Genomic DNA, 27,986 nt, shown 5'->3' with positions numbered 1-27,986 from the left:
GCTTTGATATTTTGTTTGCACCTCTGTAGTAATAGTACTGACTTAAAATGACACGAGATTAGTTAACTCTTCCTCTGTCAGTTATATAGAGCTCTGGTTGTGAATATTTGGTATGTGTCAACAGAACAGATTTTTTTGCAGATTATTTGCTTACTTATGTTTCCACAATGCATTTAGGGAATAATGGATTCCAGGAACTGAGATTGTAAGGCTCTATCCGTATCCATTTGTGTGACTTCCTAAACCACAATAGTAAAGCTAGAGTATTCTAGGAAAGCAGATGAACTCTTTTTTTAAATGTTGCTTATGGAATTTTGTATTTTTTTTTTATTCGTTCATGGGATGTGGGCGTCGCTGGCAAGGCTGGCATTTATTGCCCATCCCTAATTGCCCTTGAGAAGGTGGTGGTGAGCCGCCTTCTTGAACCGCTGCAGTCCGTGTGGTGACGGTTCTCCCACAGTGCTGTTAGGAAGGGAGTTCCAGGATTTTGGTGCAACTGCTGGCCATCAATATAACTGAGGTCCTTGAAGAAGGAAAAAAAATTAATTGCATGTAGTTTACCAGAATTAAGTATACTCCACACATAAACTGTTATCCAAATGTGTTATCTTTATAATTTTGAGTTGAATGTCCGTTCCTAATGTTTACATGTAATTCTTTGTGATCGAAATAAATTTGATAGTTAATACATTTTGTATTTTTGCTTTAGCACCTGAACCCATTAGTCTGAAAAACTTTAAAAGGCGATCCCAGTTTTTTGAACAAGGTAAAACAAAAATTAAAATGCATAGATATTTTGTGGGACTAACAACTGGACTTCCAATTATGCTGACTAACTGTTATGGTACTCGGACATGCGGTCATGGCTTTCCATTTATTCACCTGCCTAGTAAAGCTTATGATTTTATAAATGCCTCTTTTCTTTCTGTAGGCTCATCAGACTTTGCTTTCAATTCATTGGTCTACCTTTGCGGTAATTGTTGTCGATTGTGGTTTTTGACAGATATGCTCATCTTTTTAAAAATGCTGTTTTAGACCTCAGAAATGTTTCCAATTTCTAACCATTGTTAGATATTTGGCAAACAAGTGTTCTTTTTTGTAATTGCACTGAGTGTGTAAATGCCTGATGCAAAATTTAACCTGGGTGAAACAGCATACCATGTGAAGACCGTACCATCATTTTAAAATGTCATTTTATATTCTGGCAGAGCATTTTCAAATCTGAATGTTGGAGTATCAAACCAATTGTTTAGATGATTCAAAATTTACATTGTTGCATTTTGTTAAATATATTTTTCTCAAACATAATTCTGAAACATAATCCAATCAGCAGACTAGATTTGCAACAGCAGTATGTGCTTTAATAACATTCAAACTGCAAATGTTGGTATGGTCTCATTTTTTAACATTACTTCTTGCTTGCTAGCTTCAAGCAACTTTGTGAATGAAATGCATCACATCCTTTTCACTCTCTTTCTTGCAATAGTATTGGATTTTGTGCATTTTTAATGCCATAAGCATTGGAAACCTATATACTAAAATAAAGTGAGTTTGACAAAAAGGCATTGCTTGATATACATTCAGAAAACAAGTTGAAATAATACGAAGTAGGACAATAATCAGTGCTGCCATATAATCACAAATTACATTACTCATTGTCACTTTCGGGTGGCTTTAATAGACATCCAGCTGTTTACACTGAGAAGGGTGTTTGATGTTACAGTTTGGGCTTTATCCCAAAATCTTTTCCTCATTTAAGCAGCTTGATGAAAGTTTCCGTAGCAAATCAAGTCTTGATTGAAATCTGCACCTTTATTGTTTGCTGTACTTGGATTAGTTTAGTCCAAGCTGAACAATGAACCTGGGGTGTTGTAAATTACTGGAGAATATACAGGAAGCCAATTAAGTTTCCTATTATCTCAGACAGCAGAAAATGTCTTGCAGCTAGAGCACTTTGTGCAGGCCGAAATTAGTCTCCAAGATCTGTTTAGAAAGAGAATAATTTACAAAAGTAAAAACATAAACAAGATACTATACAGCACAAAAAATATTTTGCATAGCATACAAACTGGGTTGGCTGTTTAAAACAATGTTTCTCTCGACAAGCTCTTAAAGATGCAACCTTTGATGGTGCTTATGTAAGAGCCTATCCAGCCTTGTCCTGTTTAGTGGCACAATCAGTAGAAAAACTGAAGAACACAAGAATGTCTCTGGGTTATAGTGATGTTTACCCTTCAAAATCAGAGCAAATTTCTAGGATAGTTTCACCTTTCATCTTGATATTAAATAACAATGATTTATTTCCCCGTCGCAATGATCCCTTAGCAGTTGCAAGCAAACAACGTCTTGGCCTTTGAGATGTTATTCAGTGCCTTTAGAAGTACATCATATCGGAGAACAGTGGTTGGTGAGGTGAAGATGAAACAATTATACTGTGGCTGTTTTGAAAGAGCTTCTATCTTGTGAAGTAAGATGCAATGTTCTGTCAGTGTGCTTTGCTGAGGAACTGCAGTATTTTGGCACTGTTCATCAGCTTATAAATTCTTTTCTTTTTTTGTACAGGAGGATCAGAATCGGCAATGAGTGATGTAAGTATTGTACAAATTCTACCCTTAGATTGTATATAAAAATTTCCATTATGCAATATTGAGCTGTTCAGTAGGAAGTAGAAAAATATCTCCTGCCTGTTTCCAATTGTGCATTATTTGACATGGTGCATTAAAGGGATACCATTCAGCCTTTTTGCATGTCTCCAGAAATAGATCCAAAACCAGACCTTAAAGATTTTGAACACTTCATTAATTGAGTTCATCATTGGCAGAAGTGCTTGATATTAAAGAAAGTTATAAACTATATGTATGCACATTAAAAAAAAATAAAGGTGTTACATGCTTTCTTCTTGCTGTGGTATGTTAGCTACAAATTCCATCAATTAGTGTTTCAAGTCGTTGGTCTTGGAATCCTGAGGAAGAGAGAAAGCGCCAGGAAAAATGGCAGAAAGAACAGGACCGATTGTTACAGGTACAATGTGGCTATAGTGCTAGCCACGTGGTGTTGAGGTGATTCTGCTGGTTTACTAATAAATGCTTTGCATGGATCCTAGCCCTTTAATATAGTACCTTGTGACACCAAAGTTGTTCCATTCCATTATATAGCTGCTTAAGATTTTTGTGCGGAGGGCAGAATAATGAAGGACGTGAACCATTGGACACTCTAAATTTTTATTTTTTGAAAAAAAAATCCATCTTTGCATTTATTTGATGTGCCTCAATTTCTCAACTGTCTTAATTAAAAAAAAAGCAGGGAATAAAGGGTAATGCACCTTTAATTTTTCTTCTCTTTGCTTATCTTGAGACTGTCAAATGTCTCCAGCTGCCAGACCAATACACCTGCTGGTAAGCTTCATCCAATGTCCATTTGAAGCCAGTTATCAGAGGGTGTGAGTGTATGGCCTCCTGCTTCCATATGAAGACTATCTTATCGCTCAATATCTTCCCATGGTCACGCGGCTGAGATCAGTAGCTCAATGTAGGAAAGATTGCGGGTGGGTGTGTCCCATCACTTGAGGCTCCACCACTCCATTACTACCATATTTCATTTAAAGAATTCATTCTCTGATCAAGTTCGTACCATCTCTTTCTTTCTCTCTCTCTCTCTCTTTTCTCCCATCCCCCCCCCCTCCCCCCCCACCTCGTCTCTGTTCGAATGACAGGTATGGTAGTTGAATCTGTTGTATGTCATTGTACCATCAGTTGTCTGGGAATAACTGAAGTAGGCTGCGTAGTTTGGGACTGGAACATTTGTGTAATCTGCTCAATCCAACATATGTAAAACAGCTTCCCGGGCTGCTTGACTTGTAACTTTAAATAAGAAAAACAGATTGGCAATAGAATCTCATTGAGCTCTGCTGCCAGCAGTGTCAAATTAATATATTCAGCTCATTTTGAATGGCTGATCAACTAGGCACCACTTAAATAAATGTTCTTAATCTTCCAGCACGGGCATTTTCTGCACATTGATCATGATCAGTGAAAATTTCAATTTATTTTGCTATCAGAGCATTTGTTTTGCTACTGATTTTTTTAAAAACAAAAATTTAAAAGAACTATCCTGTTGGTCATTGAACATGCACGGCATTTCATATTAGAGCATTCTGTGTCTCTATGGTCCAAATCAATTTACCATCCTCTTATTTTAGGGAGGACACAGTGCTACCCTTTTCTAACTGTGTGGCCCTAATACTGGCATGTGGTCATAGTGCTGATGCTGGATATGAAAAGGAGCATGCATGAAGTAGCATGGCTTATCATTTTTTTATTGGTTGGGATTGTGCAGTGGTTGCTTTTGTATTAACTTCCTTTGCCAAAGCTAGACTCAGACCGATTCACTGCATGTGTTCATTTGAAATGGTAGAACTCACTGTAAGGCGTGCACTGTCAACATTTAAGAACACTTCTTGACTTTGAATCAGCTATTAAATGTTGGTACTTGTGGTACAGTTCAGTAAAGTTTTAGCATATAATGTACTTTACTTTTTAGTGTACATTCTTCACAAGCTCAGCTATAATATGTTTTAAATTTGCTAAATTTTGTACAGATTTTACTTCATGTATTGAATAGCTCAGAATTCTATAAACTCCAAGCTCTAGTTTTAAACATTTTATTTCTAATCTGACTGACTGAAATCAGCATTTTAAACGTTGCATGGGAGTTTTAGCCTGATTCCAGTTTTGGCATTGGAAGTTATCCCTAGTAGTACCAGTGGGGCAATGTGACAATACAAGGCCTTCCTTACTTCCATGCACAAATGCTTTCTTTTACCTAATGATTTTGATCATTTGGGACTATTAGGAAAAATATCAGCGCAAGCAGGAAAAACTACAAGAAGAGTGGGAAAAGGCCCAGAAAGAGGCTGAACAAGAAGGCTCCAAGTATTATGAAGAGGTAATGAGAGTATAAAATGAAACAAGTGGGATGGGGGTTAACTCCATGGAGAAGGCAACTCGCCAATCTCTGAAACACTTTAGACTTTTTAAGTTAGAAGGGGACTAAAAGGCAACAGATTTGGTATTAAAATATTGACAGATCAAATATTTTGGAGTTTTGCTGTTTCAGGTCTAATGACCCATTGTAAACATCCCTTTGGAAGCCAAAACTGAAAATATTGATTCAAACCATTAGCCCTTTTAGATGTAGCAATAATTCATCATATAAATGTTTTTCATATATTACTAGAAATTGGTAATCTGGAGTTTTTAAGTAGAACATATTTTTAAGCTTCTTGCCCAAACAGATTTCTGAATGTCTAGCGGCTTTAAAAGATTTTTCTTAGAAAAGCTGGATTTTATTTTTTTTTAAAACTGAGATTTGCCCATTACTAATGGCAACCACTAGGCAAAACTTTTTTTCCTGCTGACATTATGATTGACGGTATTGACTTGCCAATGGAACAGAATGGGGAGGGGGGACATAATCACCAGGCTTCCTATTATCTTTAATTGTCTGTCTTTAGAGGTCAACCAAAGGCTGATTTTAATGCCACTGTGACTTTTTAAATGTCCTATTCTTTCGACCTCCATGTACAAATAGAATGTTGCTATCATTTCTTGGGGTAAAACAGTACTGCATATAAAACACCCATGGGCGCTGTTCTTTGTAAGAAATTCATGCCCTGAGCTAGCATGAAACAAGTAATACTCCCCAAATCATTGGTGTTTCATTCTTTGTTTTGTGTTCAAAAAGGGTTTGACTGTCCAAATACTTGTAAAAAGGAATTTTTCTTCTAAACTGTTGCCTGCTTTTTTGAATTTTTACAGCAAAATTCTCTTACCACTCATTCACAGCACCATATTCAACAATGGCCAACTCTAGTTGGACCAACTCTGGTGCATCTTTTTCAGACACTATTGGGTAAATTGCTGCTAATTTTAAAATTTGGGCCAAGTGGTTATGGATCCTTCCCCATAACTATATCGCATAACACTTTGTCTTCATGGTCTTCTATCATTGCCTGATTTTGAAGTGTGAATCATGCTCAAAACTCAGCACAAAGACTTAACATAACACAATAAGTTCACTGGACCACAATCCTGGCTACAGAAGTGTTAATTCTCTCAGAAATGAGACACTTGAGATTCAGTTCTATGCAGAAGCAATCATTCAATTCTAGGTCAGGCAGTGAACCAAGGGTGGGCAGGGAGTGTTAGTAATGATGTTCCTAGATAAATGTACCATTTTAGTTACATTCTGTTTCTACAAAAGTGGTCAGCTTGTTTGAGGTGGGGTATATCCCTTTTTTCCCTCCTTTTCCACCCCGCTCCCCAACCCCATTGTTATGCTTGTGACCCAAACAGTAAGCACTTGTACTGTTATGGGCACTAATTTATCGCAGATCAGCCATGGCATCCACTGAGGATTGGTCTTTGGATTTGACCAAGTCCCCTGAGACAATTGGAACTACATGAAGGGCAGCAACAACTTACATTGATATAGCATCTTTAACATAGAAGAACATCCCAAGGCACTTCACAGGAGCGTAAGCAAACAAAAATTGACACCAAGTCAAAGAGGGAGCTATTAGGACGGGTGACTAAAAGCTTGGTCAAAGAATTAGGTTTTAAGGAGGGTCATGAAGGAGGAGAGCGAGGCGGAGGTTTAGGGAGGGAATTCCAGAGCTTAGGGCCTAGACAGCTGAAGGCACGGCCACCAGTGGTGGGGCAAAGAGAGTGGGGATGCACAAGAGGCCAGAGTGGAGCAACGTAGAGTTGTTGGAGGGTTGCGGTGCTGAAAAATGTTAGAGCTAGGGAGTGGTGAGGCCATGGAGAGATTTGAACATGAGGATGAGAATTTTAAAATCGAGGCATTGGTGGACCGGGAGCCAATGTAGGTCAGCGAGCACAGGGTTAATGGGGGAATGGGATTTGGTACGAGTTAAGATACGGGCAACAGAGTTTAGGATGAGCTCATGTTTATGGAGGGTGGAAGATGGGAGGCCAAGCAGGAGAGCATTGGAATAGTAACATCTAGAGGTAACAAAGGCACGGATGAGGGTTTCAGCAGCAGGTAAGCTGAGGCCGGGCGGTGACAGGCAACGTTATGGAAGTGGATATAAGCGGTCTTTGTGGTGGAGAGGATATGGGGGTCAGAAGCTTGGCTCAGGGTTAAATAGGACACTGAGGTTGCAAACAGTTTGGTTCAGCCTGAGACATTGGCCAGGGAGGGGGATGGAATTAATGGCTAAGGAACACAGTTTGTGGTGGGGGCTGTAAACAATGGCTTTGGTCTTCCCAAAATTTAATTGGAGGAAATTGTGGCTCATCCAGGGCTGGATGTTGGACAAGCAGTCCGACAACACAGAGGCAGAGGAGAGGTCCAGAGAGGAGGTGGTGAGGTAGAGCTGGATGTCGTCATTGTACACGTGGAACCTGATGTCATGTCTTCAGATAATGTCACCAAGGGGCAGCATGTAGATGAGAAATAGGAGGCGGTCAAGGATAGATCCTTGGAGAACTCCAGAGATAACGGTGCGAGGGCAGGAAGAGAAGCCATTGCAGGAGATTCTCTGGGCTACAACTGGATGGGTAAGAGTGGAATTTGCAAGGATAGTCCCTCAGCTGGGCAACTGGAGGAGAGACATTGGAGAAGAATGGTGTGGTGAACCATAACAAAGGCTGCAGAGAGGTCGCGAAGGATGAGGAGGGATAGTTCACCAGGGTCAGTCACAGAGGCCGTCATTTGTACCATTTCAATGCTGTAACAGGAGCGGAAGCCTAATTGGAGAGCTTCAAACATGGACTTGCAGGAAAGATGGCCCTGGATTTGGGAGGTGACAATGCATTTAAGGAAATTGAAGAGGAAAAGGAGGTTGGAGATGGGGTAGTAGTTTTCAAGAACAGGGGTTAAGGGTGGGCTTTTTGAGGAGAGGGTTGATGACGGCAGATTTGTAGGGGATGATGACAGTACCTGAGGAGAAGGAACCGTTTACAATATCAGCTAGCATGGGAGCCAGGAAGAGAATTTGAGTGGCCAATCTACCTTCGAGGAGGAGAAGGGCCTGGGGCTTTTCCTTAAGAATGTCAACAAATATCTAATTTGTGTGGATTGCTTCCCAGTTATCACAGCAAGCAAATCATAGAATAAAACCGGGATGTCATAATCAACCCTTGTAGACATTTGTGTTAGACGTATTTTTGTGGGGTGCCAATTGCAACCTCCTATGTGGAGTGCAGAATAATGTGAGAAAATTTATGCTAAGTGGCCATTGTAGTGTTTGAGCCTGTTAGGTTCTGTTGTGGTCCTTCATGCTTCTGAGAGATTTATGTTCACAAGCCAGCTGCCAACATCCTGTCAGTGTGGCAAATCTCCTGTTCTAGAGGAATTGAAACCTATGAAAGAAATGTGGATAGAGACTTCGGCCTGTGCCATGTAATTGAGGGGCGTCTGTGAGGAGTATTTCTGGGCCCGGAGTTGTTTGCATATTAGAGGCAGCCGTCAAACTATGTGGAAAAAAAACTGAATAATTTTTTTTGTTTTGCTGCTGAGATCTGTGCATGGCTGTGCTCTAAAAGTGCTTCATGATTATTCTTTAGAAGCCCCCCCCACTGCTGACCATTGAATGCTGGATGCTAGGCCCCAGTCGACGACAACTATTTCCAGTGTTCAATCAGCATAAATGGAGGGAGACGTGGCGGGGGCTGTTTCCTCCTCCATGTTTAATTTTAGTTCACGCGCACCTGCCCGAATATGGACGGGGTGCAGTTTGAGGTACTGGGCTCGCCCTTCAATCAAGGGCTCAATGCAAGGATGTCCAACCCAGATCCATCGGAAAAATGGCAGGTATAGGTCAGAAAGCCTCGGCCTTTATTCACGTTCAGAAGATTCCTGCTGACGTATCTCTGATTTCCCTAACCTGGTGTGACTCTACTATTTAATTACATGATGTTTCAGTGCTTGGGTTCTCAATGTTACCCCCACAGGGCAATGAAGGCATAGCCCAGTAATAGAGAGGGAAATATCCTAACTGCAAAATGCACGTTTTCTTGTTGGGGTTGTGATCCAGCTGTTTTTTGTGTCCTCCATATATTTGTATGTGGTGATTTGAATATCTTTCAAAAAGTAAGGATGCCACTGTTTGCAGCAGGTAATCTGACACGCCCATCCTCTCTCTGACAAGGCTAGAGTTCAGTGGTCAAATAATATGGGGTTCAAGTGTTTGTGTTTTTGAACTCCACTTTATACGATACCCTTTTTGCCATGTGTATAGCTGTCTTTGTGGTTTAAATAATAGAAGTCTACTATCAGGCAGTCTTTGAAATAAAATATGATTACCACCATTGATAGCAGAAGGAGCAGTAAGTGGCAGGCAGATATTTTTTGCCACTGATGAGAGTATCTGTACATAAGAACAGTAAGATCCTATGTCTAGATTCATGCCAGCTAATTGTAATTGTAAGTTTTTCAGTTTCACATAGATCCAGTTAAGGGACTCACAAGAATGGAGGGCGTCAGTCATAATTAGTCTATTTAAAAAGTCTGACTACTGAACAATTATATAAACAGTGAATTGATATAAACTACCATTCAGGGGTTCTCTGAGGTAAAAGGTGATTGGGACTAAGCAATATAGAACATGAAGATCTTACTTTGATCCATGTTCCATGATTGATTTCAGCTAAGGAAATGGTGGGAGAGTTACAATTGGCTTCAGTGTTCCGGTGTGGGATTTGGGGAGGGTTAGGAGGAGAATTACATGGTTTCTTTTTCTGCTTGCTGCCCAGTGATCTGTCCCACAAGGACTCTGTGGATGCCAGGTGATAATTGGAATCTGCTGTGATACCCCCCACAGCTGGTATTGCCGAGCCTCCCACATGATGAATGGCCACTGGATGAGTTACTGGAGGCTCTGCTCACCATGCAGCCATTCTCCAACATGACTTTGAAAGGACAAATGAGAGAATGTTGTTCGAAGTGGTGGAGGGGGTGAGAAAAGACACGGGACACTTTTCTTGGGAGCAAGCACTAAAAAGCCGAGTACTTACCTCCCTTCCCCACTCAACACACTGTTTATATCTCTCTATACATATTAAGACATTTCTATTGTAATACTTTTTGTCTCTCTTGGTAAGCTAAATATAATTTTAATTTTAATAGGAGCGCAAGATACTACAAGAAACAAACACTCCACAATCTCCTCCAAATGCAGTGAATGAGCCCATTGAATTCAAAAACCAACACACTTCTCGAAATTGGATTACATCTTGGGATGAACAGGACTCCGAGGAAGAATTGCAGGAACTGAGAGAGGAAGAGGATTGGCACCAAAGAGATGATGATGAGCAGAGGCAGCGAGATGAATTACAGTTACAAGAAGAAAGAAAACGACAGGAAGAAGCAGATCGCCTTGAACAAGAGAGAAAACTGCAAGAAAAGAGAGAACTTGAACGTCAAGAACAGTGGCATCTCGAGCAAGAGAGACTTAAAGAAGAGAAAAGACAACAGGCAGAAGAGAGAACACGGTTGGCAGAAACTGAACGAGCTGAACAATTTCAACGACAGTGGTAAGATTCTTTTTTTTGTTCTATCGTGGGATGTAGGCGTCGCTGACAAGGCCAACTTTTATTGGCCATCCCTAATTGCCCTTGAAAAGGTGGTGGTGAGCCGCACTCTTGAACCGCTGCAGTCCCTGTGGTGAAGGTTCTCCCACAGTGCTGTTAGGAAGGGAGTTCCAGGATTCGACCTAGCAACGATGAAGGAATGGCGATATATTTCCAAGTCGGGATGGTGTGTGACTTGGAGGGGAACGTGCAGGTGGTGGTGTTCCCATGCGCCTGCTGCCGTTGTCCTACTAGGTGGTAGAGATCGCGGGTTGGGAGTTGCTGTCAAAGAAGCCTTTGGGAGTTGCTGTCAAAGAAGCCTTGGCGAGTTGCTGGAGTGCATCTTGTAGATGGTACACACTGCAGCCACGGTGCGCCGGTGGTGGAGGGAGTGAATGCTTAAGGTGATGGATGGGGTGCCAATCAAACGGGCTGCTTTGTCCTGGATGGTTTGGAGCTGCACACATCCAGGCAAGTGGAGAGTATTCCATCACACTCCTGACTTGTGCCTTGTAGACTGTGGAAAGGCTTTGGGAAGTCAAGAGTTGAGTCACTCGCTGCAGAATACCCAGCCTCTGGCCTGCTGTTGTAGCCACAGTATTTATGTGGCTGGTTCAGTAAAATTTCTGGTCAATGGTGAATTCTGAAGCCCTATCTTGTTTACTCAAGTAGTTTGCAGTACCAGATGCCTGTGTCTCCACTCCCAGTTACTGTGATTTGTTAAATGCATTGCGCTATGAAAATTGGTAATCATTTAGTGACTAAATTATTAATTTTGAGAGGAAATGGAAAAGTCAAAAAAGTTCCCCAAATTATAGCGATTGTATTTGTTTAAAAGTGGCAATGGCTGCTATAAAGCTTGCATTCACCTGCAGTGTCTTATTTTCTATCTTTATAGTCCATAAATGCTTTTACATTTAAATCTAGGTCACGTATACAAGAGCATAATAACTGCTTTCTGGTGGTGCTGCAGTCTGTTGAAGCTTCAATGAGCTGAACGACAGCTGGTCCAACAGTTTTTTTTATGATCTTGGCCGTATTTCTGTTGTGTTTGAGGGTGGGGAAGAGATGCTATGTAAATGGACCCTTGGTGTTTCACCACTGGGGAAGAAGGTGAAAGGGCCATAAAGCAGAAAAATGTAAACATTCAGTTTGTTTTATATGCAGGTGAAATTGTTCCTCAAATAATCGTTAGCAATTGGGGTCATTCAGTTTTGTTGTGATCTGTTGCTATATCCGGAATTTGCTTTTAAGAAATGAATGCTGTAGCTTCACGTACTTTTTGTAATAACCAGCCTGCAATGACATTATGATTATAGGGCCAAGTCAAAGTCAACCTCTGAACTTGATGAGATTGTGCCTACGCAAAGACATGGTAAGTTGCTCCTCGAGTATTTCAATTGAGGAATAAAAACAGATTTGAATTTCCTTTAGCTAGCTACTTTAACCAGCCAGTGACTGAACCTTAAATGAATCAAGAATATCTTGGGTCCAGTTATTCAGTAAGCATTGGTTACACGTTCAAAACTGTACTGTACCTTGTCAGCTGTGGCTCAGTTGGTAGCACTCTCGTCACTGAGTCAGAAGGTCATGGGTTCAAGTTCCACTCCAAAGACTTGGGCACAAAATCTAGGCTGACATTCCAGTGCAGTACTGAAGAAGTGCTGCATTGTTGGAGGTGTACCATCTTTCGGATGAGACGTTAAACCGAGGCCCTGTCTGCCCCCTCGGGTGAACGTAAAAGATCCCATGTCATTATTTCGAAGAAGAGCAGGAGAGTTATCCCTGGTGTCCTGGCCAATATTTATCCTTCAACCTGCATCGTTAAAACAGATTATCTGGCCATTATCAAATTGCTGTTTGTGGGATCTTGCTGTGCGCAAATTGGCTGCCACATTTCCTACAGTACAACAGTGACTACACTTCAAAAATATTTCATTGGCAGTGAAGCGCTTTGGGATGTCCTGAGGTTGTGAAAAGTGCTATAGAAATGCAAGTCTGTCTGTTACATGTTCGAAGTAAAAGAAAGACAATCAGACTAAAATATGGCGTAACAAGTATTCCAAGCGTGTGATTATAACAATCACAAGGGTGCGATTCTGCCTATGAATATCCCTTGACAACCTCATAAAAGAAGTTGAATGAAATGCAACTTAAATTTGAAATATTCCAATTAATAAAACACAAGCCTGTCGCAAATGTGATTCTTGAAGAACTCAGTCAGTGCTCATTTGTTTGGGTAACAGACTTCCCTTCAGTTACAGGTACACTTAGGTTGCACTCGAGTTACGTAGCCAAGAACAAATAACTGGCGATTAGTATTACAGTAAATGTGGGAAAGGGCGGGGGGGAGTTATAGGTGGGATTAGGCATTTTTTTTTGAAAAGTGTTGAAACATTTCTTGACCTTTGCCTTTTAACTTTTTATTTGAACACACATTGAAAACATTATCCTTGCATGAGAGCTAACGGCCTGCTGTGTGCATATTTAAACGTGTATTTAGGTATAAATGCGAGACCAGTGGGCGGTGTGGCTCAGTGGCTGCTAGAAGAAGAAAATCTCCGCAGGAATTGTGGGAAGAAACAGGATGCGACACGAGTTGAATTGGAAACTGAGAGGCTGAAAATCCTTAATCAAATGAAATATGCTGACCCAGAGAGAGGTGGGAATATGCCCTCTGATCAGCAGCCAACATTTACCATAATTTTTCTATCATTGCAGTGATCAAACTAATCAGCTAATTTTCAGCTGCAATTCAAACAACTTCCATTTTAAAGTAATTTTTTTTTGAAGTGCGCAAGAAACACTGTGCTACTTCAAAGTGGAAATGTTTCTCAAATGAATCATCTTGTTGGTTGCATGCTAATCATACACGTTTTCCCTTGATATGCACGGCACCTGATGAATGCGCTGATGCAGCACTGTGCTGATTCTTGGATGACCAATGTTTTAACACTGAACGTACTATTTGTTCATGGTAGTTGCCTGATTGTGCTAACCATGGCAATTGTAATTTTCTTCCCCAGTTCTATTATAATCTACTAATGGAACAGGCCATTCCAAATCAATTTTGAGTATGAGTAGATACTTTTGGCGATGCTGATTTGAAAATTAAATAACTTCACCTGCAGAGTGGGTCGTTACGTGCACAAACACCGAATTTTATCTGATGATTCACATGATGTATGCAATTGCAGGACCCCCATCATTACAGGATATTCATTTACAAACAATCAGTTGGGATAATCCAAACTTTGCCAATAAACCCTGCCTGAGAATTTAGACCAATTGAAGTGCAGTGGCAAAACACTTGGGCTCTTTGATGATTATCTGCCTTGGTTGATAGGTGATGTGAGGAGCAAAGTCCCGGACAACACGTGGATTAAGACTGACTCACGGCCCAAATCTTCACAACAGAAAGAGCCGCCACAGTCACAAGCTGAGCAGGAGCGACAGAAAATCCTCCAGGAAATGCGCAGAAAGACCCAGCTTCTAAAGGACAGTAGCTGGATCAGACAGCGAAGTGCCAGTGTTGCTAATAAGGACACATTCAGTAATTATGGATCAATGAGAAGGTATGAGCCACATCAAAACAGGGTTAGTAGTAACACTTAGCAGGCCGTACAATCAGGATATTACAGATCTTGTGTCTGCACACACTTCCTGTCTACAAAACCATACTTCCTGTTGCCATGTTTTTCCCACTTTTTTTTGTCAACTTTTCCCGTTATAAATTCCTGTGGCCACGTTTATAATGTGTAAAATTTTGCACTTTAATTACACCCTCCACTAGTTATGGCATTGTGGTTGCCTCTATTTTGATCTCCCAGCTCCTTAGCCTGTACTACGGATAAACTCCTCTAGGTTCCACACACCTCTAATTCCCAAATTGGACAAAATGTTGCTGTTTAACTCTAAAATCAAAACATTTAAAAATAAGCAAAGAATGTATTACTTCAAAATGGGAACTGAATTACCTCGACTCCCCCGGTCCAATTATCCCCTGCTCTCTAACTCACCATGTGAATTGTAAACAATTTTACAACACCAAGTTATAGTCCAGCAATTTTATTTTAAATTCACAAGCTTTCGGAGATTTCCTCCTTCCTCAGGCATGAATCACTGTCCTGGACATTGCTCTTCACCATGTGAAGAGCAATGTCCAGGACAGTGATTCATGACCAAAAACTTCACAACAGAAAGAGCCGCCATTAAACACGTGCTCTTTCTTTCTCTCTTTCTTTCTTTCTCTCTTTTTTTTCTTCTTTTTTTTCTTTTTTTCTTTCTTTTGTTTTCCCCCCCCCCCACCACTCCCAGCACCTTTCTGTCTCGGCCAGGTTAGGCAAAAGTAAATTAAACAAAATAACATTTCACAAAGTTTTAAAAAAATAATAAACCTATCTTTTCAAATGATCTCACCTGCACCCCTCGCTCTGATGTCTCCCATTGTCCCGTGTCGTTCCCCCCGCCTCGATCTAATAGAATTGAAAAACAGAATATTTTTTAAATGGTGAGAAACTATTAAATGTTGGTGTTCAGAGAGACTTGGGTGTCCTGGTACAAGAAACACAAAAAGTTAGCATGCAAATATAGCAGGCAATTTGGAAGGCAAATGGTATGTTGGCCATTATTGCAAGGGGGTTGGAGTACAAGAGTAAGGAAGTCTTACAACAGTTGTGCAGGGCTTTGGTGCTTCCCTCTCCCACCTTGGTCTGTCTCTCTTTTGGCGCCCCTCTCTGTTGCTCTTTCCATGTGCAACGTCAGATGACATTGACTAGTGTTTAGGAAAAAATATAGATTTGGTTTTGTTAAGCTGGGTGGCTGGTTTCTCAGCCGGCGCAGACACAATGGGCCGAATGGCCTCCTTCTGTGCTGTAAATTTTCTATGATTCTAAAATGTTATTTTGTCTTCAGACACTAGGCCTCCATATTAACCCCCCACGATGGGCTGGCATTTGGGGGGGGGGGGTGGTGTGGGGTTTAAAAATGAAAAGCGTGCCTGCCGCTATTTGTCCCCTGCATGTGTCCACTCTTGGAGAGGTGGGACACTTTATTATCATATTTAAATCAGGCTCCCACAGTTGCCGCGCGGGTTTCCCAATGCAGCTTGCTGGTAGGGGCCTTCACAAAATCAGACTCTGAGCAGGAAACCCAGCAACGAAAGGTAGGCGGAAGCTGCCGGCTCCAGCAGCTAAGTGCTTTTTATAGCACTCCTTGGGGGCCAGGAGGAACGGGAGTGCTCCCCCTCTGACCCTCCTCCCCACCATGCTCTGATCCCGAGCCTTGCGCTGGGCTCTAACCTCCCCTCCCCCCCCCCCCCCCCCCGCACCAAGCTCCGATCTCTCCCGCTTGCCGGGGACTGTCCATAGTTTTCCCGCTCGGCAGCCAGCCAGATAGAAAGGCCGGCTGGCTGCCGAGCGGGAAAACTATGGACAGTCCCCTGATATCGGCAGGACCTCCAACATTTTCTCCTTCTGTTTCCCACTCTCGGCAGCCAGCCAGATAGAAAGGCCGGCTGGCTGCCGAGAGTGGGAAACAGAAGGAGAAAATGTTGGAGGTCCTGCCGATATCAGGACCTCCGTGTCCCCGGGCTTTCCGGGTTTTAGACTCGCTACCGCGCTCTCCTGCACCCTCCCCAATGCCCCATAAATATCAGGGCCTAGCTATTTCTTTAGGTTCAGTGTCTACGGCCACTTCCATAAGCAGGTAGCACGTCCCCTACAAACCAGAATGTGCCTCTACTTACCTGATATTGAGATAAAGGTCATGAGACTTGTCGAACTTAGAACCCTGTCGCTGTATTCCAGCTCACTGTAATATCACATGCCACCAAGTAATGACCTCATCTTCAGTCGGCAGAAGCATGTGTCAGACCCTGGCTCAGGCTATAAACCATTAAACAAATTTAATGAGCATTAAACAGGTAAAAGAGCAATATTGAACACACGGTAAATATAGAATTGACTATTCTTAGAATTAAGACATTACCCCCATCACTAAATTTCAACATAAAACTCACCCATGAAACAAGGCCAATTACTTCTTTCGTAGCTGTTTGCTATCATAGAACCTTCTGGCTAATTCTGTCATTGCTGGCATTGCAGTTATTGCTGCGTTCATGCAATGTCACCGAAGAAATAGCTCCAGTGCCTTGGAACAAAGAACATAACGGCATTTATGTTGTCAGACCTTCACAGGATTCAATATTAAAACAGTGTTTGCTCGCAGAAAAACAGCTGCCAAACAAACTTGTACTATAAATAGTCCCACAGGATGCTTGCAATTGGATGGAATGGCTTAAACCATTGAACAGTTCCAAACACTTTAATCTGTGAGACAGGGCCCCAACCAAGAACCGTTTCAACAATTAACGATTGGGAAATTAAGGATGGTAATTTCATTCCATACATACAGTTTGCACCACAAGCCCGACAAAAATAAATTTGGATTAACTCTTAGTGCAATAAAGCCTTGAAATAGTTTTTCTTTTAAGTACAAAATACTGCCAAATAGCAGGATCTTTTCTTGCTTCGCTGCTAGAATTTTGTTGGGCTATTCAGGTGAAAACTACCTAATTGGATGCGTAAAATACAAAGGCTGTTTCTTACCTATGGGATGGACCAGCAGGATTTAGAATTAAAAAAGACATTAAAACAACAAAGTACAAGTAAAACTTTTTTTTAGAAAAAAAAATAGCAAAACTGTCTTTTGCCACATTTTATTTGTAGTACAGGCAAAATAGTATTTTGATGGAGGCACCTAAGATGCTGCATTAATCTTGTCACTTCCTTACCTGTGTTATCGGTAGGAGAAGAGAGAGAGAGTGAGACAGCTTTTTTTTTTATTCGTTCATGGGATGTGGGCATCGCTGGCAAGGCCAGCATTTATTGCCCATCCCTAATTGCCCTTGAGACTCGTGCTGACTTGTGCAACAGCTCACAAGATTGGTGAGAGTGTGCCGATCTCTGGCCCTCTACACATTACCCAAAGGAACCTGAAATTTGGCATTTCTATGCCTTCCTAAAACTTACAGGGTTGGTTGTAATCATGTTGATTGCTGATTTTATGCTATTAATGTGGAACAGTGGAAGACGGCTGAGTCCAAATGTACTCAGAAATATCATTGTGAATCCAAAGTATTGAGTGAATTGTATTATGATCGCTTTTGTTTCAGGGGTGAATCTTTGGATAACTTAGATTCCCCAAAGACAAACATCTGGGGTTCCACGTCCATGCCAGTGCATTCCTCAGGAATGGAATCCGCTCACTACCCAGTCTCCACTTCAAACCGATCCTACATGCGCACTCCATCATCAACCTTACCACCTCAATCCACTGGATCAGTGAGAACAGCATCATGGACCAAGAACTCTTCCACTGCCCCAACCACTCAGTCCCAGATAACTCAAGCCAACAGGTAGGGCTGTGCACTTCATTTGAATGAAAATTTTATGCAGTGTGTTGGTTGTGTATAATTCAATGTTTGTGCTTTATATTCTCTGTAAGTGCAATAACGACTTCATGAAAAATGCTCTTACACAATAGTTCACTGACTCTTTTTATGTGCAGCTTTGTTAAACAGGTCAGGTGTTCTTCTAAATTCACACAATCCTAAATAGAAGAAACATATATCTGTGTACTTATCAGTGTCACTATTGTGCCCTTGGTTGCTTGTTTTTTATGTCAAAATGTAATCCGAGACATGAATGGGAATAATAGACTGTGAGCAGCGCTCTACATTCATATCACTGGAGCAAAGCTTCCTAACAAGACACTGCGGGAACGCTGCCCAAACAATATCAGCTCTTAACCAGTAATTTTCAAGTCATGTTAAGAAAGGATGACTGAAAGACACTGATATCTGCAGCTTTTTTGGTAGAATTGTTGAAATCAAACACTATGTAGCAGGACATTGCCACATATTTATATAAAAATAAAGTCTCAGCTTTATTAATAGAAAACTGTTCTGTTTGAATATGAATATATATTGTCACACCTCTGAAATGCAAACATATCAGAAATGCTCAGGAGTCAAAATGAAATTTTCTAGTCCATCTGAAAATGCTCCAAGTCCGTCCTGATTTCCGTCCCCCCTACAACGATATAAATTTTAAAATATGTAGAAGTAACGGTTCCAAGTTTTTATTTGAGCTCCTTGTTTATGGTGATCAGATTTTCTTTGTGCAGGGCGTATGATTGGTTTGTCTTGTAGTAAAGACTTTTTCTGTACAATTGTTTCTCACGAAACTTTGAGGCCACCTAATGCTGCTAGAAGAACATCTGCACTTCATTCACAGACTATAGGTCCAGGTCAACGACCCTAGTTTAAGGGCTGGGCTTATCTCTCTCCACTTTATGTTGATCACAAAGATCCAACAAATTGATATCTTGAGCATCCGACAGGGTTAGTATCATAATTCTCATGCCTGTATAGCATTTATATAGTTGGTCCCCTTTTTGTTCTGTATCCAGGTCAATAAGTGGAAAGAAGATCTGTGCATTCTGTGATAGCCCTCTGGGCAAAGGAGCTGCCATGATCATCGAATCTCTCGGTCTTTGTTATCATTTACATTGTTTTAAGGTGAGGCTAGGGACCAGCTATGAGAGAGGGAGAATACTGTTAAGTGGTGATTAGGGATGTGTGCTAAAGATTTGCATGCTTGATTGGAACTCTGCAAGTAGGCTTTATATTAATATTCTGACAGTGCATGGATCCATGCAGATGTTTTGCACGATGATACACTGTAATTATTACAAAAATCATTTCTTTTGGAAGAAAAATAATTTATTACTTAGTTTGCTTTTTTGGACTTGAATTCTGCATGAATTCTGCAGCTGGTATAGAAGCATTTTAGTGTCCTACTAACCTGGGGCAACCTGTGCCAAAATTTTATAATCATAACTTTGATTCTGTTTCAGATCGGCATAATTCACAACTTCCTGCTTGTGCTTCTATCATAATTGAGAGCTTTTGATTTTCAGCTGACATGGAAGGCTCTAGTTTCATCGCCATCTTTTTAGGCTTATATTTGCACAAATCTGTACCTTATAATCAATTTGCCATTTAACTTTTTTTTTTGTTCTTCCTTAACCTTTAACTCCCTACTAATGCCTATATTTTCACATTCATTAACACATTAGTACTTTGCTTCCCATTGCAGAGTGACTTGACTCTATAGCTTCTTTAATGCATCAGTGATTTGTATAGTCACGAAAGAGACAGTATGACTTTTGCAAGACCGCTCCATTTTTGCTTGAAGTAAACAATTTTTTAAAATGTGCATTTTGTTTAATGTAAGCCCAGGCTCATAAATGTCATTTCATTTGGCCCATTTTTATTTTTCTCTCCTGCCTCTGAAATATTTGTAGTTTTTTCTTGCAGAAGCCGTCGTGCCTTAGCCAAAAATGGTAGGAATACAGTACCTGCTCACAAGCCTTTACTAATTCTGTTGAGCTCGATCACAAGAAGATAATGCCAAAGGGTAGCACCTGGAATCACTTTGTTGTATAATGATCCCTCCTCGGTCTTACTGACTTTCCTACTGAAATTGAGAATTCACCATATTATTAGTCGTAGCTATGGTTTTGCACCTTTCATCTCTGTAAAGTTAAAGATACCTTTTAAAGTATTTTTATTCCCTTTCTGTTGACTGCCCCAAGCTATGAGGTGTCGCTTCCTGAGTGGGTGGGCAAGTAACCTACTCCTCGGTCTCCCCCTGTCATTGTACAACCAGTTGCTAGGGGAGAAGCTTGAACCCTCTGATGTTCTCTCACTTGCTTACTGCTTGTGTATGGGGGCAATCATGGTTGTGAACCTGTGACCCATCTTTCTGTTATGCAGCCAGTTATCGCGCTCTCATTCTGTCCTGAAGATGTAAAGAATTAAATTCAGGCCAAAAAGGCCAATGAAAAGACACGCTGTCTCTTTATGACTTAGTTCCTTTCTTTAAATTTCAACGATTGTATAATATCTTGTAATATCTGACTAAGTAGTCTTGTTTCGTGCACAGTGCATGGCATGCAGCGTCGACCTTGGGGGTACAGAATCTGGAGCAGAAGTCAGAGTACGGAACAACAGACTCTACTGCAGTGCCTGCTATCTCCAGTTCAAAGGTAGGTAGGAGTTCAAAAGCAGCAGCCCACAACCTGCTGAGAGATGATCATTAAACTTCCACATGATCATGGAAACCAAGTGAGAATATCACTGTTCCGTAATGAGCCGTTTCTGTGCAGGTCTCATTTCCTTTAATAGAAAAAATCTTGTGTAAAATTTTGCTTCCTGCCCCCTCTCTGCTCTTTTTTGATTTTTCCTTTGTTTCTGATCTGCTGTCAGTTTCTCTTGGTTTTTTTTTCCCCCTTCTGCTTTGTGCCTTTCACTTATTTTTTTAAAATTTTCAATACAGATAAGGTTGTCCACAAAAATAGAAGGGGAACGGGAATGTAGAATGAAGACTGCTCGGATTGATTTAGTGGCAGTGGGTATTTGGTTAGATGCTGCAACTGGAGAGAGAAAAACAGCTGAATTTTGGAAAAGCTATGTAGTTGCTGGCAGTACTCTTGAACTAGAGGTCTCTTTTACAGAACAAGTTGGAATGATGATGTGGCCTGTATGGGAACAGATGGTACGATTTCATTAGTCCTAACTTTCTGTACGGCACATGGTGTGGAACAGGGATGGATGAGAATCAATCCAGAGAGAAGAATTTCAGTGTTGTGGTTTTATTTAACCAGTTCGAACATTTAAACCCTTGGAGAACCGTTTGAAAATAGTTTTTGTGGGCATCTGTGTTGAAAGGGTCATCCCAATAGTTTTGAACTATTTTTCAAGTCTGTCACACATGCTTTTTTTCCCCAAGGGGGATTTGCTTCCCATTCCCCTTTCTTGGGGAACACTGTGCCACACTGAATTCCTAAATGTAACTTGTTCCCTGGCCTTTTTTTTTCATTCGTTCATGGGATGTGGGCGTCGCTGGCGAGGCCAGCATTTATTGCCCATCCCTAATTGCCCTTGAGAAGGTGGTGGTGAGCCGCCGCCTTGAACCGCTGCAGTCCATGTGGTGAAGGTTTTCCCACAGTGCTGTTAGGAAGGGAGTTCCAGGATTTTGACCCAGCGACAATGAAGGAACGGCGATATATTTCCAAGTCGGGATGGTGTGAGACTTGGAGGGGAACGTGCAGGTGGTGTTGTTCCCATGTGCCTGCTGCTCTTGTCCTTCTAGGTGGTAGAGGTCGCGGGTTTGGGAGGTGCTGTCGAAGAAGCCTTGGCGAGTTGCTGCAGTGCATCCTGTGGATGGTGCACACTGCAGCCACAGTGCGCCAGTGGTGAAGGGAGTGAATGTTTAGGGTGGTGGATGGGGTGCCAATCAAGCGGGTTCCACTGGGATCATTGTGAAACTGGCCTCCAGAAAACAGACAAATAGTCCGTGGTGATACTCGCTCTTCAATTTTACTTTCCTGTGGGGAAGCAACTGACCGTTGTCTCCCCATAGCAGCCTGACAGAGATTGGAGCTGCGTGTGGAGGCTCATGGATATTGAGGTTCCCTTTTTGACCCCCTGGGTCAGTGCATTCCAGATCCTAACTACTCGCTGTGTAAAAAAGTTTTTCCTCATGTCACCTTTGATTCTTTTGCCAATCACCTTAAATCTATGTCCTCTGATTCTTGACCATTCTGCCAATGGGAACAGTTTCTCCCTATCTACTCTGTCGAGGCCCTTCATGATTCTGAACACCTTCATCAAATCTCCTCTCAACCTTCTCTGATCCAAAGAAAACAACCCCAGCTTCTCCAGTCTATCCACAAAACTAATCACTGTCATCCCTGGAATCATTCTAGTAAATCTTATTGCGGCCATCTTGGTCAGGCAATCTTCCTCCGTTTTGCTGAATTTAAAGATTTTGTCCTGATCCCTGCCCTCAGTTTTGTAAAATAAACCAATTTCTAAACCAATGTCAAAATTTAGATAGTGGAGTGCACCTCTGTATTTTTGTCTGGAATGGTACGGGTCACCAGGTGAAGACAGCTCACTTTTTTCATGCAGTAACTGCTAAATAGGCCCATTTATAAAGAGCTCCTCTTGAAGCTACTTGGAGCAGCTTGTATGTTTTGAATTTTTATCTAAAAGTTCAGGACAATAAAATACTTTGGTTACACCATAGAATCATAGAAATTTACAGCACAGAAGGAGGCCATTCAGCCCATCATGTCTGTGCCGGGCTGATTCAAACCATCCTCAATGTATAAGTCTTAATTGACTCCATGGTCCCGATTTTCAAATGAAATTGCGGGGGAGCTGCGAAAATCAGGAAAATCCCGAGCAGGTGAGGAAGCGGCCCCGACCCGACAACTTCCGGGTTTCCCACAGACGTGCCTGTGTGCATGTGCGCTTCCCGAATGCGGAAGTCCTGCCGACAGTTAAAGCCGGTGGGATGATAGTTGAAGAAGCAAATGTACCTCATTGAGGTACTTAAGATATTTTATTTCTGAAATAATAGATAGTTTAAAACTATTTTAAACTTACCTCGCCGGCTTTCCCGTGGCTTCCGATTGAAGGGCCGGATCAGGCACACCTTCACCCCCCCCCTCTTTTCCCCCCCACCCCCTGCTGCCATCCCGCCACTATTTTAAAGTTGAACCCCACATCTCAGTTTCTTTGCTATTATGGTATACCTGAGCAAATAAGAGTCATTGGGAGAAAAATTGATTAAGGGTCCGTTCTGGGCGATGCACTAACACCCCGCGCCCGACAGACCCTGGGCAGGCAAGACGCAAGTTTGGTCCCAAGGGAGCCACTTCCCTGCAATCGGCGTTCCTTTCCAGGCCTTGCACGTGGAATGGATGCAATTCCCACTTTCCACCACCAGAGGGAGCTCCATCTTTTAAAGGGAGGATGTTTCTTTGCAATCTCTTAAAGGTAGCTTGTACCTGATATTTGCTGACAATAACAGTCTACTGTCTGCATGAAGTCTGAACAGAGATCAGACATCACACACGTAAAACACAGATCCAGATCCCATCCCCATGTTTACACACTGATGAGTTAGGTTAAAACATTGAATAAAGGTTGTGCACTACTAAATCCCACATCCTCCAATCTGCACATCAGACCTCACCAATCTGCCGATCTGAGTTGGTACCAGGCCTGCGAGAGTGCATGCACCAAGGTTCTCTGCTGATGCACTAGAGATCTTGGGTGCAAGAGGTGGACAGAAGGAAGGACATCGTATATCCGCAGTGGTGGCGGGGGGGGAGTGCAAGAGGCCCTCTAGACATATACTCAAAAGACAGTGGGAGGCAGCGGGGGACGAAGTCAATGCCAGGCGCACAGCATCACGAACATGGATGCAGTGCAGGAAGAAGTTCAATGCTTTGACATGAGTGGGCAAGATGAGTGAGGTCAACTGTCAAATGGCGTCTCCTACCAACTACACCACTCACTACACCCCCATCCCCCACATACCAATAAACTGTCTCCATCAGTACTCAACTCTTCCAATCAGGTGCTTCCGCTCACCCTTACACATTACCACTGTTTCAAGCCGCCCACCCACAACTCACAGGCCACACACACTGGCAGCTATTCAACCATGACAGGCACATCACCGAGGCTCACGCTTCGCTTTCTTGCAGGAGAAGGTGGCACATATCAAGAGGCAGCAAGTGGCAGTGGCATTTAGCCTCTCGAGCCTATTCCACCATTCATGGTGGACCTGTGACCTAACTCCATATACCTGCCTTAGCCCCATATCCCTTAATACCCTTGGTTCACAGAAATCTATCAGTCTCAGATTTAACATTCACAAGTGAGCTAGCATCAACTGCCATCTGTAGAACAGCATTCCAGACATCTCCCACCCTTTGCATGTAGAAGCATTTCCTAACTTTACTCCTGCCCGTCCTGGCTCTAGATGTAAGGCTATGTCCCCGCATCCTAGTATTGAAGTCTAGGAGACCTCCAAAAACAGTTACAAATGTCTCGGCAGCCAGAGACAATAATCCAGCAACTAACCTATAAATCCTGCACTGTCCTTTTAAATAGCGCCGGTGGGGGGGTCCTCCAGGCACTCTAAGACACGTTCAGATGGTCAGGGTTAAGACACTGCATTAAGTCCCAATCACTTTAAATCAGCATTGCGCACTGATTGAAGCCATTTTCTCCCTACTTTACATGATTCCAGCGTTTATCTGCACCTGCGCAAACTCCTATACCAAGATGGCGCCTGGCGCATGTCATGCAGGCAACATGCGTGCGCATCCAAGACGCCATCTTGGATGTCGGAGAGGCCATGTAGCGCCGAAACAATGGGCGCTACACGGCCCAATTTAGCGCCCATTGATTTCCTAAATAGGTATAATTTTACAAATTCTTTAAGAAGTTCAATCTCTACATATAAAGGACTGTGTTGTAACAGACTGCACCACTTCAATCCATTGCTTGTTTGTTTTTTATCCAATTTTTTTTTTCCATTTTGTCTCTAGAAGGTAGTGATTAAACCTGGGAGGCAGATTCACAGATGTTAGCAGCTCTCTGGTGTTGTGGTTCTTCATGTATGACCCTAGGAGCACAGTTATACCACACACAGCAACGAGAAAGTGTATTACCTTTGAGTGTGTTGTGATTGCATTAACAGCAGTTATACTGTCACTCTGTTATCTTGAATCTTATTTTTTTTTGAGACTTTGAGGCCACTTCCAGACCCCAGCACATCTACATATTGTTGATGAGGTGAAACAATTATCTATGGCTAGCTAGGCAATGCTGCCCTGGGATTGACCATAATGTTTTTATGTGAAACTGGAACTGTGGTGCAGCCGGAGACTTGGACTTCAGGTTAAAGACACCCAGCTGCCAGCAGTTTCACCCCTACTCAAATGTATTGCAGAGCAAAATCACCATTCTGACTCATGTTATGCTGCCAATTTTGCGTTGCTTTGAAACTGAAAGGACTTTGCAGTGATACAAAACTGACAGTATAACTGCAGTCTGGATGGTGCCTGTTGGGGTCTCTTGCTCTCCCCAGGAGTAGGATGGTGGCTATTCCTCCATTTGTATGTGGGGACTGAATTTTTTTTCAAAGAATGAGGAAAATCATGGCCTCGGAAGGTATCCGAAATTCTCATCAAAAGTTGTTTGGTTATTTTGTGGAGTTTTTTAGGAATTTTAGAATCCTTGATTTGTCTTCCAGTTTAAGTTTATCAATATAGAAATTTGACTTAAAAAAAATTCAGAGAATTGCACTGGGTAGAAGCTAGCACCAGAATTTATTGCTGCTGTTTTATGGTACTGTATCTATTTTATAGGATACCCAAAACTTATTGTAACACTGAAAACTTATGGGAGTTAGAATGTAGATTAGAATTGCTGTGATCTTAATCTGGGCTTCCATCTAGGACTCTTGACTAATGCAGGTTTTATTCTAGTGTATGCAGTAGGTCTGTATGAACAAGTGTAAGTCATTTGGCATATTGGGTTCATTTCTAGAGGGATAGAATTGAAAAAAAGAGAAGTTATGTTAAACTTGTGTAGAACCTTGGTTAGACCACACTTGGGTGCACAGTTCTGGTCTCCATATTATAAAAAGGATATAGAGGCATTAGAAGAGTTGCGAAAAAGATTCAGAAGGATGATACCAGAACTGAGATGATAGACTTATCAGGAAAGGCTGAACAGGCTGGGGCTCTTTTCTCTAGCAAAGAGAAGGCCGAGGAGTGACCTGATAAAATAATGAATGGGTTTGATAGGGTAGACGTAGAGAAAATGTTTCCACTTGTGGGGGAGTCCAAAACTAGGGGTCATAAATATATGATAGTCACTAATAAATCCGATAGGGAATTCGGGAGAAACTTCTTTACCAAAGAGTGATAAGAATGTGGAATTTGCTACGACAAGTAGTTGTTGAGACAAATAGCGTAGATGCATTTTAAGAGGAAGCTAGATAAGTACTGAGGGAGAAAGGAATAGGAGGATATGCTGATAGGGTCAGATGAAGAGTGGTGGGAGGAGACTCATGTGGAGCATAAACGCCAGCATAGACCAGTTGGGCCAAATGGCCTATTTCAGTGCTGGAGATCCCATGTAACTCGATGACAGCTCATATCTGCACTGCTATAGTACAATGAGTATACTTCCCAAAATCTAAGTACAAGTCAGCACTGGGAAATTCTCCATTGTTAAGTTGCAAATGTTATTTGTACTCTATTGACCATTTTTCAAAGTGCAAGAAAGACTGACTTTTTCAGGACTGTTGTGTGGTTTTCTTTCTGGTTTATAAGAGGCTGATAAAAAGAAAGTTGACACTGATGGCTTTGATCCATTGTGTTGCTTTGATCCATTGTGTTGCTTTTTTTTAAAAAACAGCTGGACAGCCCATGCCCATGTGAGGAGACACCAAGCGATGCAAAAATGCTGCTACACATAGAAGAGGAGGAGGAACTTGGATCAACACTATAAGAAACCTAACTGCAGATACTCCATGTGACTGAGAAAATTTACTTTTTTTATGATCAGAGTACATTAAATAACATGACTCATTTGAATTTTTAACTTAATAAAACTTTTATCACAATTGGACTGCAAATGGGGAGAATACTCGATTAAACAACAACCTTAAATTTATCTGTTTTCTTGTGAGCTCAGCATGTACAGTAGATAAGGGAATGCACGGTGTATTATACAGAAAGTGTATTAGTTACATTACTTTCCATTTATTTATCAAGCAGATGTGCGGTTAGTGGATGGTGCAAGGAAGGTAACTTTGCCTTTGTGTTCATTTTGCTTCTTGTAGAGCACAATTACGACGCTTTATATAAATATATTCTATTCTAAATTTATGTCTTGACACTTTGAAAGATCTGTCATGTAAGTTTCCACATTGCAGTAAATTATCTAAGCACATTTGTTTGCTATCTCAATTCCCGTTGTATTTCTGTTGGATAGGCAACTATGGAAAAGCTTAATATTTTCTAGAATGAAGGACAGGTTAAATAAGACAGGGCATGCATGTATTATTAATGTACAGACCTCGGACATTAAGGAGCTTTGAAGATGTAAAATCAAAATCTGCGTGATTTACTCTTGGCTTGATGGAATTGATGGATATCTGGTAAAATATTTTGCAATAAATACTGTATAAAAGAAAAAAAACCTTCTTTTGTGTTGACTTATGTTTATAAATAAAATGAATAAATCTTCAAATCTTGTCATTGGTTTTAATATTCAAAATCGCCAGATCTTTCTACATGTTAGAAATTGGAAATGCCTCGGGACATTTTACGTTAAAGGCGCTATATAAATGCAAGTTGTTGTATGTAAACAGGCAAGGATTTGTATACTGACAAATGGGGAAACGTGGCATAATTTCTTTTTAAAGTATGAAGTGATAGTGTGACAAATTG

General features: G+C 41.5%; 1 protein-coding gene and 1 long non-coding RNA gene across 10 annotated transcripts in view; one reads left to right on the top strand and one right to left on the bottom strand.

Annotated features, from left to right (window-relative positions):
• LOC137323101 (LIM domain only protein 7-like) overlaps positions 1-27,786 on the top strand; it is a 184,262-nt gene extending 156,476 nt beyond the window's left edge. For 7 of the 9 annotated variants that reach the window (XM_067986522.1, XM_067986523.1, XM_067986520.1 and 4 more), the window contains 12 exons: positions 710-766; positions 2,563-2,588; positions 2,917-3,021; positions 4,852-4,944; positions 10,150-10,556; positions 11,912-11,967; positions 13,096-13,254; positions 13,939-14,167; positions 17,767-18,009; positions 19,065-19,173; positions 20,603-20,705; positions 26,950-27,786. In XM_067986522.1, the coding sequence (XP_067842623.1) occupies positions 710-766; positions 2,563-2,588; positions 2,917-3,021; positions 4,852-4,944; positions 10,150-10,556; positions 11,912-11,967; positions 13,096-13,254; positions 13,939-14,167; positions 17,767-18,009; positions 19,065-19,173; positions 20,603-20,705; positions 26,950-26,972 (1,610 nt within the window). In that variant the 3' untranslated portion in view covers positions 26,973-27,786. The remainder of the gene's footprint in view (positions 1-709; positions 767-2,562; positions 2,589-2,916; positions 3,022-4,851; positions 4,945-10,149; positions 10,557-11,911; positions 11,968-13,095; positions 13,255-13,938; positions 14,168-17,766; positions 18,010-19,064; positions 19,174-20,602; positions 20,706-26,949) is intronic. The other 2 variants (XM_067986525.1, XM_067986526.1) reach the window with 2 other exon arrangements.
• On the bottom strand, positions 77-16,475 carry LOC137323102 (uncharacterized). Its single transcript, XR_010963304.1, has 3 exons — positions 16,339-16,475; positions 15,012-15,067; positions 77-523 (listed from the first exon to the last, which is right to left on the bottom strand). It is a non-coding gene; the product is annotated as an uncharacterized lncRNA (long non-coding RNA).
• Positions 27,787-27,986: the final 200 nt, after the last annotated feature.

This window comes from Heptranchias perlo, chromosome 6 (genome assembly GCF_035084215.1).
Source record: "Heptranchias perlo isolate sHepPer1 chromosome 6, sHepPer1.hap1, whole genome shotgun sequence".
NCBI lineage: Eukaryota > Metazoa > Chordata > Chondrichthyes > Hexanchiformes > Hexanchidae > Heptranchias > Heptranchias perlo.
Note: the sequence above shows the minus strand (reverse complement) of the source record. Positions and strands in the feature narration are given on the sequence as shown.